Consider the following 12,491-nt stretch of genomic DNA (forward strand, 5'->3'; position numbering starts at 1 on the left):
TCCACCGACCAATCCCCTGACAGAGGCAAAGTTCTTGGAAGTCGAACTCTAAAATTCCAAGGTTTATTATCGGGATGTATGGATTTACCGTCCGAAGACTTGAGAACCATCAACAGCGACATTATTCCCGAAAATGAAAGAGACGTCGATTTTCAGATCTCTTTTATATCATTCTCCGGAATCCAACTGTCGAATTTCTTTGGCCAACCTAACCATCGAACCAACACCTCGGACTTTCCGCGCACTTTTCGTTTTCTCAGAACCTTTTCAATTCTCCAGGCGGTCTGCTCGTCCTTATTCACTTTCTGTAGTTCGCTGGCGTAAAAACTGCCTTGAATGGGTTCGTTCGTCATGTCCATCAACTTGTAAATCGGAATACCTTGTGAAACGAAACGCCCACTGACAATGAAAATTTCCTCGGTGTACGTCTGATCGTAGTCGCGTTGAAACTGACGTCTCAGGTGTGTAATCCGCACTTGATCGCCCACCTTAAAAGTGTATGGGGTACGTTTCCTGTTCGAGGACTTCTTGAACTTTGTTGTCCTCCCCTTAGTTGGTTGCCTGGCCAAGTACGCATCTAATCTCACTTCTGCTTCGTTTTCCTTGCTGACGGATGAGGGAATTCTTCCGTTCAGAGATCGATTGGGTGTATCGTTGATGGACTGTACCACGTCTTGCAGAATATTCAAATACTCGTACTTTTGTTTGTAGGTAAAATATCTATAAAGTCTTTTCTTTAGAGTCTGAATGTATCTTTCAGCAAAATTAGCTTTGGTCTCGTTCAACGCATAAAAGATTTTGATGTCCTTTCCTTTTAAATACTCTTTGAGGTACCTGTTGTAGAATTCCGTGCCTTTATCGGTCCGTATGGCCTTGGGTTTTCGCGAATCACTCAAGATGTCTTTGAAAGCGCCGATGACAGTTTGGGCTTTTTTATCTTTCAAGGCTCTCACCCATAAATATCGAGAAAATACGTCCACGACGACGAGGAGATATTTAATTCCGTCATTATACTTGGACAGATTCTGCACATCGGCCAAGTCAGCTTCCCACTGATAGTCTATACCTTGTACTACCACTTGTCTTCTTCTAAACCCTCGTCGACGCACTTTCTTTTGCAGTGAGTAAGCGTCCTGATTTTGTAAAAATTTCTTGATTCGATTTAATCCAATGTCGTATTTCCCCTCTTTTTTGACTATTTGATACAGTTTGGATGGTCCAGCAAAAGAAGCTGGATGCTGCGGATCATACCAGATTTTCTTTAAATATTCCTCCATTTTTTTTTAAACAATCCCACAGACAAACGAGTTGAAACTGAAGAATGTTTTCACCCGTCGTCTCTTTTATAACCCGAGATTCGTTGGAAAGCTTTTTTAAACCATTGAAATTTCAGCTGAAAGATTCACAATGAAAAGAACAGATCTTAAGTTCTTTTTACAATCAATGCATTCTTTATGACTGTCCTCTAGATGGCACACCTGCCACCATATTTGAATATACACAGTTCTTTGACCATCGATTATGTTCATTATAAGCATCGTCCAAAGGTTCCCAGTTCCTCAGAGTTATTCCACAGGAAAAACAGGTGACTTTATCACCCAATCCCGTATAAATAAACCCTGCTCGTGCCAAATCTTTTTTTGACGGTCCTTTCAAAAATTTTGGCCACTCAGAGAAAGTGGCCAAGCGCTCCGCAAATTTCATATACTCCGGATACTGCCAATGAGATTCCCTTTGAGTTGGTAGACCTGGAGGAGGTATGTTTTTCACCGGTAAATTCCACCGATCATTTTTACGTGATGTTCTTTCCTTCCATGGATCATTGCTCCTAGAATCGGACAATAGCCAAGCAAAATTAGCGTTTGATTCCGATTCCCAAATTGCTGATGGTAGACGGTCCGATGAGTCTACATCGTTGACACTCCTGATAAAGTTAGGACTGGAATCCGTTTCAACTACGTTAGGTTGGCAGTCTAGAGAAGACATCTTGTCACACCGAGACTCGAGAAAGAAAATAACGAAATCCCCAATAACAAAATGACCAATAACGACCAGATGTCTTTTAGGTTTTGTTCGTAACCAATGAAATCACACCTAAAGTCACTTTTTGATTAAAAACTAAAACCATAAAAATGATACAAAACGATATGCATTTTCTCTTTACGCTTTACATAAATATCTCGGAAATTTTCCATCTGGGGGCGTGTTCTTGATAATCACGTGTTTAATTTGCTTTCAAATGAAACAAGATAAAATAGATCTCCTCACTCTGACATAGAGATACCCTAGTGAGAACATCATGTCGCTTTTTCCAGACCCAACAAATATGTATGAAATGAACACCTTTAGATTTCTACAACGGGGTGCCTGCGTCAAGAAATTTATCGAAGACTATATCGTTCAGAATCCTAATACAAAAACCTGTCAATTCTGTCGAAAACAATATAACTTGCGTACCCAATTCCTTCACGAAAAAGATTGCGTTGTTCGACTTCTCTTAGAAGCCAAACTGGATGACAAGAAAATGATCAGATTTTGGATTATGGCTCAGGACATCTTTTTTGACAGAGAAATGAGAAAGGGCGAAGCTTTGCCTAGAGGAGAAGTTCTAAAACTGTCCAGAACCGATGCTATTTCGATGGAACGGTGGCAGGAGGCTGAACAAGACTACTTCTTCGAAATAGTGTACTACAGAATTAATTTCGATGAAGACGAAACACCTTATTATGAGGAACCGGATACGTCTGAAGGATTTAAGAATCCTTATGCTCTTGAGTAGTCTTGAGGGAAATACATATTACGAGGAAAATGAACGAGTGTAGACATTGATGATGATGTATCAAATATTTTGTAAGAGTCGAATAATAGACTTTCATTCTTCTGTTTAAAATATAATGACAGTTTGAATTTCATTTGCTTTTTTAATCAAACTTTTGTAATATGCTGTGTCAGAAAAAAAAAATACATGTATCGACAAATTACTCTTGTTTTTTCTTCTTTGTCCTTTTAAAGATAATTTATTGTTTCGTATTCAAAATCAAAATCAGGAATAAGAGAATATTACTCTATTGTCATTCAAGTTCAGTATATTTCTTCTTCCTTTTCATATTTCACACAAAAAATAGATAAAAAGAAAATTAATTATTAGAATGAAATTTTACACTTAACAAATCACATGTTTTTTTTTTCTTTCTAGGGAGTTTCGTTTTTTTCTGGTTCGCTAATCTAATTACCATACAACTGTTACTTTCACCCAACCCCATCTTGGGGATCTGTTGGGTGTTTTGACCTTCAGTAATTTTCCGTGACGTCAAGCACCCCTTACTATATAAAATGAAAAACAGTATGGCACCTTTCATTAGGTTTAAGACTGATAGAAAGAGAATAAGAACGATGGCTGTACGTCTTACTAAGTCTTTGCAAAATGGACGCTACGTGAAGATCTCAGAATGGAATAAAGAATTAAGAGTAGATCTTAGACAGTATGAACCATGCAACGAATATGAGAAACCCACAAAGAAAGGTATTAGTCTGAAATTAATTCAGTTCAGGACTTTGATGTCGGTGTTGGACAATGTTCAGGAAGCGATCCTAAACAACAAAGAACAGAGTTGGCATCTTGGATATAATGTATTTATCCGAGTGAGAAAAGATAATCCTTGTGTGGACATTCGACAATTTTGGAAGCCAACCCAAGAATCCGAACTCCTTCCCACTAGAAAGGGTCTCTGTTTAAGACCTAATGAGTACACAATATTCAAGGATGTTGTTGGTGAAATAGAAATTCACTTACCCGAATTAAAGGACATTGAACTTTGTAGTGAACGTGCAGATCACCAAAATCAACTGGGAATGCTTCGATGTGACATTTGCAACCCTAATGACTTTATGAATTGGTAAAACGTGTTGAAAGCAATTCATTGCTTTGAAAAAAAAATGAAATGAAGTGACTTAAAATTCCGATAAAAAACATTTTCAAGACTAAAAATTTCTTTTGTGGCGACTATTATGTTTTGTGTATTGAAAGAATTTGATGTTGATTTTCATGCCATCCTTTCCGTATTTGTTGTGAATTATTTCAGGATTGCTTTCGTAAAATAAAATATCTTTTAACAAATTCTGTTTTTTATTGTCATTTCTTTACAATATTTTCTCAGTAAGATTTGATCAAACTATTTATTTAAAAAAAAGGAAAAAATTTTACAAGAATGAAATGTTTTAGTAAGATTATTACTTAAATAAATCTGTTACAATAGCCCTCAAAATACATGGGATAAAAGCAATTTAAAATCGTTAACAGGATAACAAAAACTCTCACTCTCAATGACTTACTTTTGAAAAGAGAATCTTGTAACATTTCTTCACACACACACACACACACAAACACACAATCAAGTACTAAAACCAGATGTCCCCCTTCATTCCTTATTCAATTTGATGTTACAGAGTTTCATTCTGGTGCATTCTCTATTACGATAAACAGAATGACTGACCAATTACCTCCATCTTTTCTCTTTCTAACCGTTGACTTGGATATCCCTGAAATCAAATTCTGCCCCTTCATTTATATCTATGTACGTAATTGTAATTTACTTATTTCCTTTTTATCTCTAATTAAATTCTGTGTCTTTCATTTCTATTTATGTACGTAATTTTAATCTACTCATTTCCTTTTTATCTCTATCCTTAGAGTCAATATTTAATATCATTTATCTGAAAATTAATTGATTCGTGAAGGAGGAAGAAAACTATACGTCACCATTCAGTCGTCCTAATCTATATGCTAATTATCAACGTTGCATACAATTAATCTTAATTAACCCCACACGTCAGGTGACCTTGATCTTTTATCGATTGGGATCCCTAATTAAAATCGATCAGGTTTAATGTATTCACCCCTCTGACCTTCATTTACATAATTGACAGGTGAGCAGGTCTTCATTTACATAATTGACAGGTGAGCAGGTGTTAGGGGGTGGCCAACGGACGCCTATACTACTTATATACTCATGAAAATAAAAAATGCATCTAACCATGTATGAATGTCGAGAATCTTGATTTGATTAGCTGGTTTGACAGACAACTGACCATTATTTAAGACTATTTTGTTCTCTTGATCGCTGACTGGATGTCTATCAAGTAAACTGTGCAATTCAATAAATTCACCTTTAACAATTTTTTGTTTTGTAGATTGAGGTACATGCATACCTAATTCATCGTAAACGCTTGCTATTGCATTGTTTAATTCTAAGCAGGAAACTAAATTAAAAAAAAAAAAAAAACAGTCAAAAAAACAGTTTCAAAAAACAGTCCTTCTCGCACAGCTGATTTGTGAAATGTTTACAACCGTTGTACTGTACAGCGTGACGTAATGTAAGTCAAAAAATATGACGACACAATGCCTAGGTACAGGAAAATTTTTCCCGCAGTTTTATTGAGTACAAGTGAACTAGAGTTATGTTTACATTGCTATAATAATTTGATTTATTTTGTAGTGAAAATAAATTGTATTAAGTCAAGGGTCATATCACAAACATGATTTAAATGCCACTGTTTGTCAGGACTTGTGTAGTATAGTGGTTAGCGTGCTAGTCTCGAAAGAAAATGATACTCAGGTTTTTTTTGCTAGGGTTCGAACCCCACGAATACCACATTAATTTTTTAAATAAAAGAATAAAATTTTCCGAGAAAATTTTCCTCAGAAAAGTTTTGTTTATCACAATTTCATAAATTTCAATAATGAGAACTTTACTCTTAATATTCAATTCACAAACTGAACATGATTTTTATATTTCTGAAGCTATAGGCTTTCTGCACGCTATGTTCGCCCATCTCTTTAAAAGCAAATCCTTAACATGATTTCGACGGTAGCTTGCAAATTCCAAGAATGATTCTAAATGCTTTTTCTCTTTTGGGAAAGACCACTTTTTTAAAATAATTTCTACACTTCAGAATTGACTGAAACACCATTTTGATTGGCCAATTTTCCTAGAAATTTGATTTCTCTCCGATATAATTCCAGTGGCGTAGCTTCCATTGAAGCACGGAAGCACGTGCTTCCACATTGTTCGGTGGGGAAAAATGAATTTTAAAAAAGTTAAAATGCTTTTCAAAAATAAATTTAAAAACACCAGTGGCGTAGCTTGGGGTCGATCAATGTGGAAGCATAAAATGGCGGGGGGGGGGGGGGAGGGGCAGCATAAGGCCCCAGTGGGACCAAGGCGAAGTCCTGGGGGACTCTGGTTGCGAAGCCCCTGGAAGCTTGTGCATTTTAGACAAGTGACAAAAGACTTTAAAAGGTTTATTATAATATTTTAAACCGTGAAATGTTAATCAATATTTTTTTTTTCTAATTTATATACTATGTGTAGCTATTATTCATATAATATATATTGTCATAAATGCGTTTTCAGCGAGGAAGAAATCTTACAGACGACACAGCGGCAGTTCTCCCAGATGTCCTTATTATTAGCCTGTTATAGGAATACATGCATTTTACATATAATCAATGTTATACAGTTTTCACAAGTATGTATTATCCTTTATAAAATGCTTCTGAAATTTCAATCATACATGCATGTTTTCCTGAACTTTGAGTCTTATAAATTATATATAGAAATGATATTCATAAATTAATAAAATCAAAACATTAAACAAATAATGCAAAATTTTGCTGCAGTTCAGTATTTTCTTCGGAGAGTGTTTTTAAATTTATTTTTGAAAAGCATTTTAACTTTTTTAAAATTCATTTCCCCCCCCCCCCCCGAACAATGTGGAAGCATGTGCTTCCGTGCTTCAATGGAAGCTACGCCACTGATTACAATGTATAGGAATGATTGAAATAGAATATGGCCATAGATACGAATATACAGTACATGCCTGACTTCAATGTTGTATTGTTGTATGAAACAGTTTCTTTAATGTGAATGTTACAGGCTGTATGTCGATATGTGTGATAAAACACAACATGGAAAATGTCTAGTTTGATTTCTTTTATATACATGTATGCATATTATATACATGTGAAGATGAATACGTTCGTAAAAAAAAAATTAATGCAGATTTGAATAGAATCCGATATGTCAAATGTTCGTTAGTAGATAAAAGATAACATCTTTATGATAATGATTATATTGACAAGCAGTTGTTAGTCGATTTAATTCTTGTCTCAACTAGTTAAGAGTCTAATCGGTGTTTAAAAGTGCTAAGTATGCTAGGCCAAAGCAAATTAATTCTTTGTTTTACATGCTCAGGCGGGTCTGTCTTAAACTATTTTTCTCTGTATTTTCCGGAAAGATCCGGAAATATTCGATTTTTTTTTTAGATAAAGAGGAACAAATCGTATAAGAACATACGACGTTTTTCATGATAACTGATTTAAAAAAAATAAAAATAAAATAGAACTGGGTATGGGCTGGAAATGCGAAATACTGCAGTATTTATAATTATGATACTTCTTTTAAAATATATAAATTAATTATTTTTTATAGTCTGAAAAATTTTGTCAACGAACCTCAATATACCGGGATATTGTTATTGCTCAGTCTTAAATATTAGATATTATGTTTTAGAAAATGTTTTACCATACGTCAAGCAGATCGAATAAACTTCCGCATGCACACAAGGTGTGATGCCTTTTTCTATTCAACAAATATTTGCACATGTACATGTAAGCTGCCTGACACATTCTTTAAGAAGATTGGATAAGTTAACATTGTTATTTGCAATTGCATGCGCTTTAGGCAAGTAGTATCCTATCGTGGTACCCGTTTTTTCCTTCTTAACTACCCCCACCCACCCCTCTTCCCCAAACAAAAGCAATAAATAAATTAATTAATTTAAAAAATAATAATAAAATAAAAAAAAATTGGAGGAGGGGGGGGGGGATGATGTTATATCCCTGAGTTTTCGAGAAAAAGAATATCTGATTATTATGTGAAATAGGTGACTTGCAAAGTGAGCTTGTACAATGCTGACGGTTGGACCTACTGTATATTTTCTATCCATACAATGACCCTTTATTCTTCACTTATGTACATAAGTGGAACTCTGGAGTATTAAAGAATATGCATTTCCTTGCCGTGAAAGATTGAGCAAATCAGTATGGTTACGTATAGCAAATTCATTTGTGCTTGAGTATAATGAGTAAAAATCCGAGAACAAAATAATCATACCTGCAATGGCCACTTTTTAAAGAAAAATATATACGCATTTTTGTGACAGTGTAGATTCGATACCATTCTAGGATTTTTCTTCTGGAACTGCATCCGTTGTTTGCAGAACGAACGGGGTTGGGGAATATTGGCGTAGAGGGTACGAGGTATAGGTAAGGCGCTGTGTGGCCGTAAAATAAAAACGAAATATAGGTGTGCCGTATTCCCTTAGGTCAACCTATAATTTATGCATTTCCAAAGATAAAGCAAATGATGAAGGATTCCGTTTTTTTTTAAATGAGTTTCAACGATGGCAACAATTTACATAAAACATTCATGCAACAAACGACATATTAAACGTGATCGAGTCGGATCAGACCGAAGTGGCGTCTGTCTGTACGTACACACGAACAATAGAGGCGGATTCCGCCACAAATTTGGCTGGACACCAAGCGTATTCCGCTTGAAATCCACGAATTTCAGGCGTAATACAGGAGGAGACGGAACTTTCTGAAATTCCGTATCAGAGATTCCACCTAGATTTAACAGATTCCGGTCATCAAATTCTAGGCTGAATTTAGATCAGGGGGAAAATAGCTGGGAATTATAAATAAAATTTCCGCTTGGAAGCATTTGTCATCAAGGAACAACACTTGAAAGCTTTTGATTGGATAAATACAAAAGCTAATGAATAGCATGGTCAGACTTTCATTCATTCATTCACTTTATTTCCCTCATTAGAGGGTTAAATGAAGACATAAAGTTACATATATTTATCCCTCTACATGTATTATATGTCTCTGATATATACAGTCAAGAATAAAACATTAGTAAATACAAATACAAACAACAAAATAATAGGGCTGCGCAATAATATCGATATTCCGTTACATTGCGATTCATAAACAAAAAATATATATATATCGAATTGCGATACATTTTTCCAGTACCGATATACCTGCAAACTGCCTGGGCTTTAGATTTCTTAATAAAATATGAAATTCAGTATGTCAGAAACGTTCCAAACAGTACCAAAAGGTTAGGTTGTTGTTGTATGGTTGCATTTTGTTCCAAAAACTGTAGTGAAATCAACAATTTTTTTTTTTTTGCCAACAATTTATTTATACTAGTTTTACACATGTTGCTTATAGATGGAGGTTTATAAAATAGGGGGAAAAAAACCATTTTACTGTCTTTGAAAATATTGCAATGAATATCGCAATACAGTTCAAAATATCGCAATATATCGCAATACGAAATTTCCAGCCGATAACCAGCCGTGCAAAATAACATGCAAATAATCGGCAAAACGAGGAAGGTGAAAGGGAAATAAGAAGATAAATAAATTAGACAAAATATAAATAAATAGTATTGATATGTTCGCAAATTTGTAAATTAATGGTCACTTCAAATTGTGAGTGTGAGTCGGTTGGTACATTTGCTACTGGAATTGGAGGGCTCGGTTGTAACACGTGGCAACATTTCGTATGTATCGAACGTTTGTCACATTAAGCTGCCGAAGATCATTTCCAGATAGTAAAGGAACAGAATTACGTCCAAGAAGAAAAAGAAATATCTCGACATCTGTCAATGCACAAATTTCTGCAGAGACGTGGACATCAAAATCATTGGAAATGTCATCCCACCAGCAATTACGTAAATCCGATGTCAGCGAGCAAGAACAGGTGATGCGCATAAATATATCTAGAAAGATTTTGCCACAGAATCTGCAGATGGCTGGAATCTGTTCAGGAGAACTTGCTATGAGTTTACAAATATATTTACATAAATTAGTTATTTAATCTATAATTATGTACTAAATCTGATTTTGGTAATAAATAAGAATCGGATAAGCCAAACTAAATAAGAATGTATAACATTCATTATTAAAAGAAAATACAGATATTAAAATTCTTAAACTTATTGTAGCATCTAGTCGTTGAGTGAATGAAAGCAAATTATTTTTTAGCAACAATTCATATATTTTTCAGTTTTCAACAAGTCTATGCAACTAATCTGAGAGGCATTATTTTAAATATAAATAGACTGAACAATAATTTTGGTTGAAATAAGTTTGTGGATCAAGGAGAGATTATGCAATACTTTGGAAAGTTGAGACGGAATTTATAATCGGAATTTATAATCAGGCGGAATCCTGTTTCCAGGCGGAATTTCAATTTCCAGGTGGAGGTAATATATATTTCTCAAATTTCTGGCCAGTCTCCGCTTGGTTTCCGTTTATATTGCCTTAACAGTTACAGTAAGTTTTACGCCTGGATATCTTACTGAAAAATTCCGTCATGATTACGCCTATTTTCCAGGTGGAACATTTCGTACAAGTACACTCAGAGTCATGGTGAGTTGGACGTGACCGAGACTGGCCTTTGTATATACACGACTATTTATAAGAATCTACACAATGAGTAAATAAATGACAGGTGTTGACATTCGGTAAAATGAGTGAAAGATTCCCAGGTATTGAGTAATTAAATATATATACTTAATTAATGACTCTTTGATGTTTGGATATGAAAAGCGGATAATTTACACAATACTGATATACATTGCAAGAGATAAATTGTTCTTGAGACAAAGCACTCCGTCTCTTTGTAATAATAGTTCTAAAGTCTGAAAAGTGTCATTCATAAATGACAAACAAATTAAACAATTAACTTTGTTAAACACATTTTTGGAATTGAATATAAACAGAAAAGTGAAGTCCAAAGTCCAAAATAAAGTTTTTTTTTTCTGAAACAGTGAATCATTACACTGTGATATATGTACATGTAAAACCCCTGTCACACCGGGACTGCGTCCTCACGGCGATCGCACGGCGTCCATAAAAAATGCAAAACGCCGAGGTGAGCGCAGTAGAGTCTCCTACAGCGCCGTGACAACGCGGTGAGATCTCCACTGAACGCGGTAGGGTCGCGTAGGGTGTCCTTGAACGTCAGGGGACGGCGCGCACTTTGGGCATGCACAAAGTACGCACCGTGCGATCGCCGTCTGATAACGTAGTATGATCGCCGTAGCAGCTCGGTGAGATCTTCAACAACGCAAAGGGAGCTCCGTACGCACGCCGTGAAGGCTCACATGATCGCAGGATGAACGCAGTGATAGTAGACTGCGCTTCCACGGAGACCTCGCGGAGTCCTTGGAGATGTCACGGCGTTTCTATCACGCTTTTACGGCGCTTCTAATGAGATTAATTGTCTTGTGATTTTTTTGACTGCGATTACACAGCGACAACAAGGAGTTGTCACTGCGATCACGGCGTTTCTACCGCGTACGTTGGCGATCAATTAAATGCGCTTTAACGGCGTTGTTAGAGCGTTGTCAGCCAGCTCACAAAACAAGAGCAATGGTCTCATATTTGATCAGCAATAATTCTAACGTATTCTAACGTATTTGCACTCCTGGCCAGGAGCATGGGAGTACAATTGGGAAGTAAAAATTACACCAGAACCTGCTCTGTTGTTTCAGTGGAGTTGCGATGGAATTACTTAAATTTTATTACAACTTTTCAGTGTGTTTATTTTTTACATTCATAATAAAATCAAAGAAAAAACACATCTGAATTGATATAATTGAAAAAAGAAGGGTTTTAATTATAAAACTAACAGTAATTTAGTACTAAATTATTCAAATATATCATTAATTTTTTGAAGTCTTTTCGTTATGTGACTCGAATCTTTAAAAAAAAATGTGTTACACTCCTTCTGAATATATATCCATCACCCCTACCAATGTTATTGTTATTTAAATTTACATCACGTGGTTTTTCTTGAACTAGTCAAAGGTCATTAGGTTCGCAGTGAAAGAAAACCTTCACACCTATAGTCTGTTTTCTCTATAAAACTCATGACTTACCAGTTTCGATTAATACGGCAGACCTTTATATATATATAACTATATAAACAATTTCATCCAGTTTCCGAAACAGATCCACGCAAAAGTCATTGTCAGCCTTTACAATATACCAATATACATGTGTATATATACTTCATCTGACTTTCAGCATTCTGTTCATTTGCATTTTCTACCGTAATGGATATTATTTACTTCCTCGAAAAATATACATCAAACTTAATATACATGTTACGAATTTAAACAAGATTTTTCTCATCTAATAAAACGGTTCCAATATCCCCTTCCAGGCACCGGGGGGGGGGGGGGGGGCTTGGAGATCCCTGGGATTTTCAGAGCTATTTAAAATTTAATGAATTATATAAAGTACATGTAACTTAAATGACTAGGACCCTCCTTGGAATCATGGCCCCCTACACATGACATGTTGGTTAGAAGTCATTTACATGGAGGAAATTAAAGCACCTTGTT

At 35.4% G+C, this 12,491-nt stretch overlaps 2 protein-coding genes across 2 annotated transcripts; both read right to left on the reverse strand.

Annotated features, from left to right (window-relative positions):
* Positions 1-152: 152 nt before the first annotated feature.
* On the reverse strand, positions 153-1,277 carry LOC133200489 (uncharacterized). Its single transcript, XM_061336279.1, has one exon. The coding sequence runs from the start codon at positions 1,275-1,277 to the stop codon at positions 153-155; it is 1,125 nt and encodes a 374-aa protein (XP_061192263.1).
* A 175-nt stretch (positions 1,278-1,452) lies between these two features.
* Positions 1,453-1,986, reverse strand: LOC133200492 (death-associated inhibitor of apoptosis 2-like). The gene has a single exon (XM_061336280.1). The coding sequence runs from the start codon at positions 1,984-1,986 to the stop codon at positions 1,453-1,455; it is 534 nt and encodes a 177-aa protein (XP_061192264.1).
* Positions 1,987-12,491: the final 10,505 nt, after the last annotated feature.

The sequence above is a fragment of the Saccostrea echinata genome, unplaced genomic scaffold (genome assembly GCF_033153115.1).
Source record: "Saccostrea echinata isolate AGI-Se365-2 ecotype Australia unplaced genomic scaffold, CSIRO_AGI_Sech_v1 ptg000040l, whole genome shotgun sequence".
NCBI classification, from domain to species: domain Eukaryota; kingdom Metazoa; phylum Mollusca; class Bivalvia; order Ostreida; family Ostreidae; genus Saccostrea; species Saccostrea echinata.

Bases quoted from the DNA above. Each gene is read 5' to 3' on its own strand.
- LOC133200492 (XM_061336280.1), bottom strand. From the start codon at position 1,986: ATGTCTTCTCTAGACTGCCAACCTAACGTAGTTGAAACGGATTCCAGT.
- LOC133200489 (XM_061336279.1), bottom strand. From the start codon at position 1,277: ATGGAGGAATATTTAAAGAAAATCTGGTATGATCCGCAGCATCCAGCT.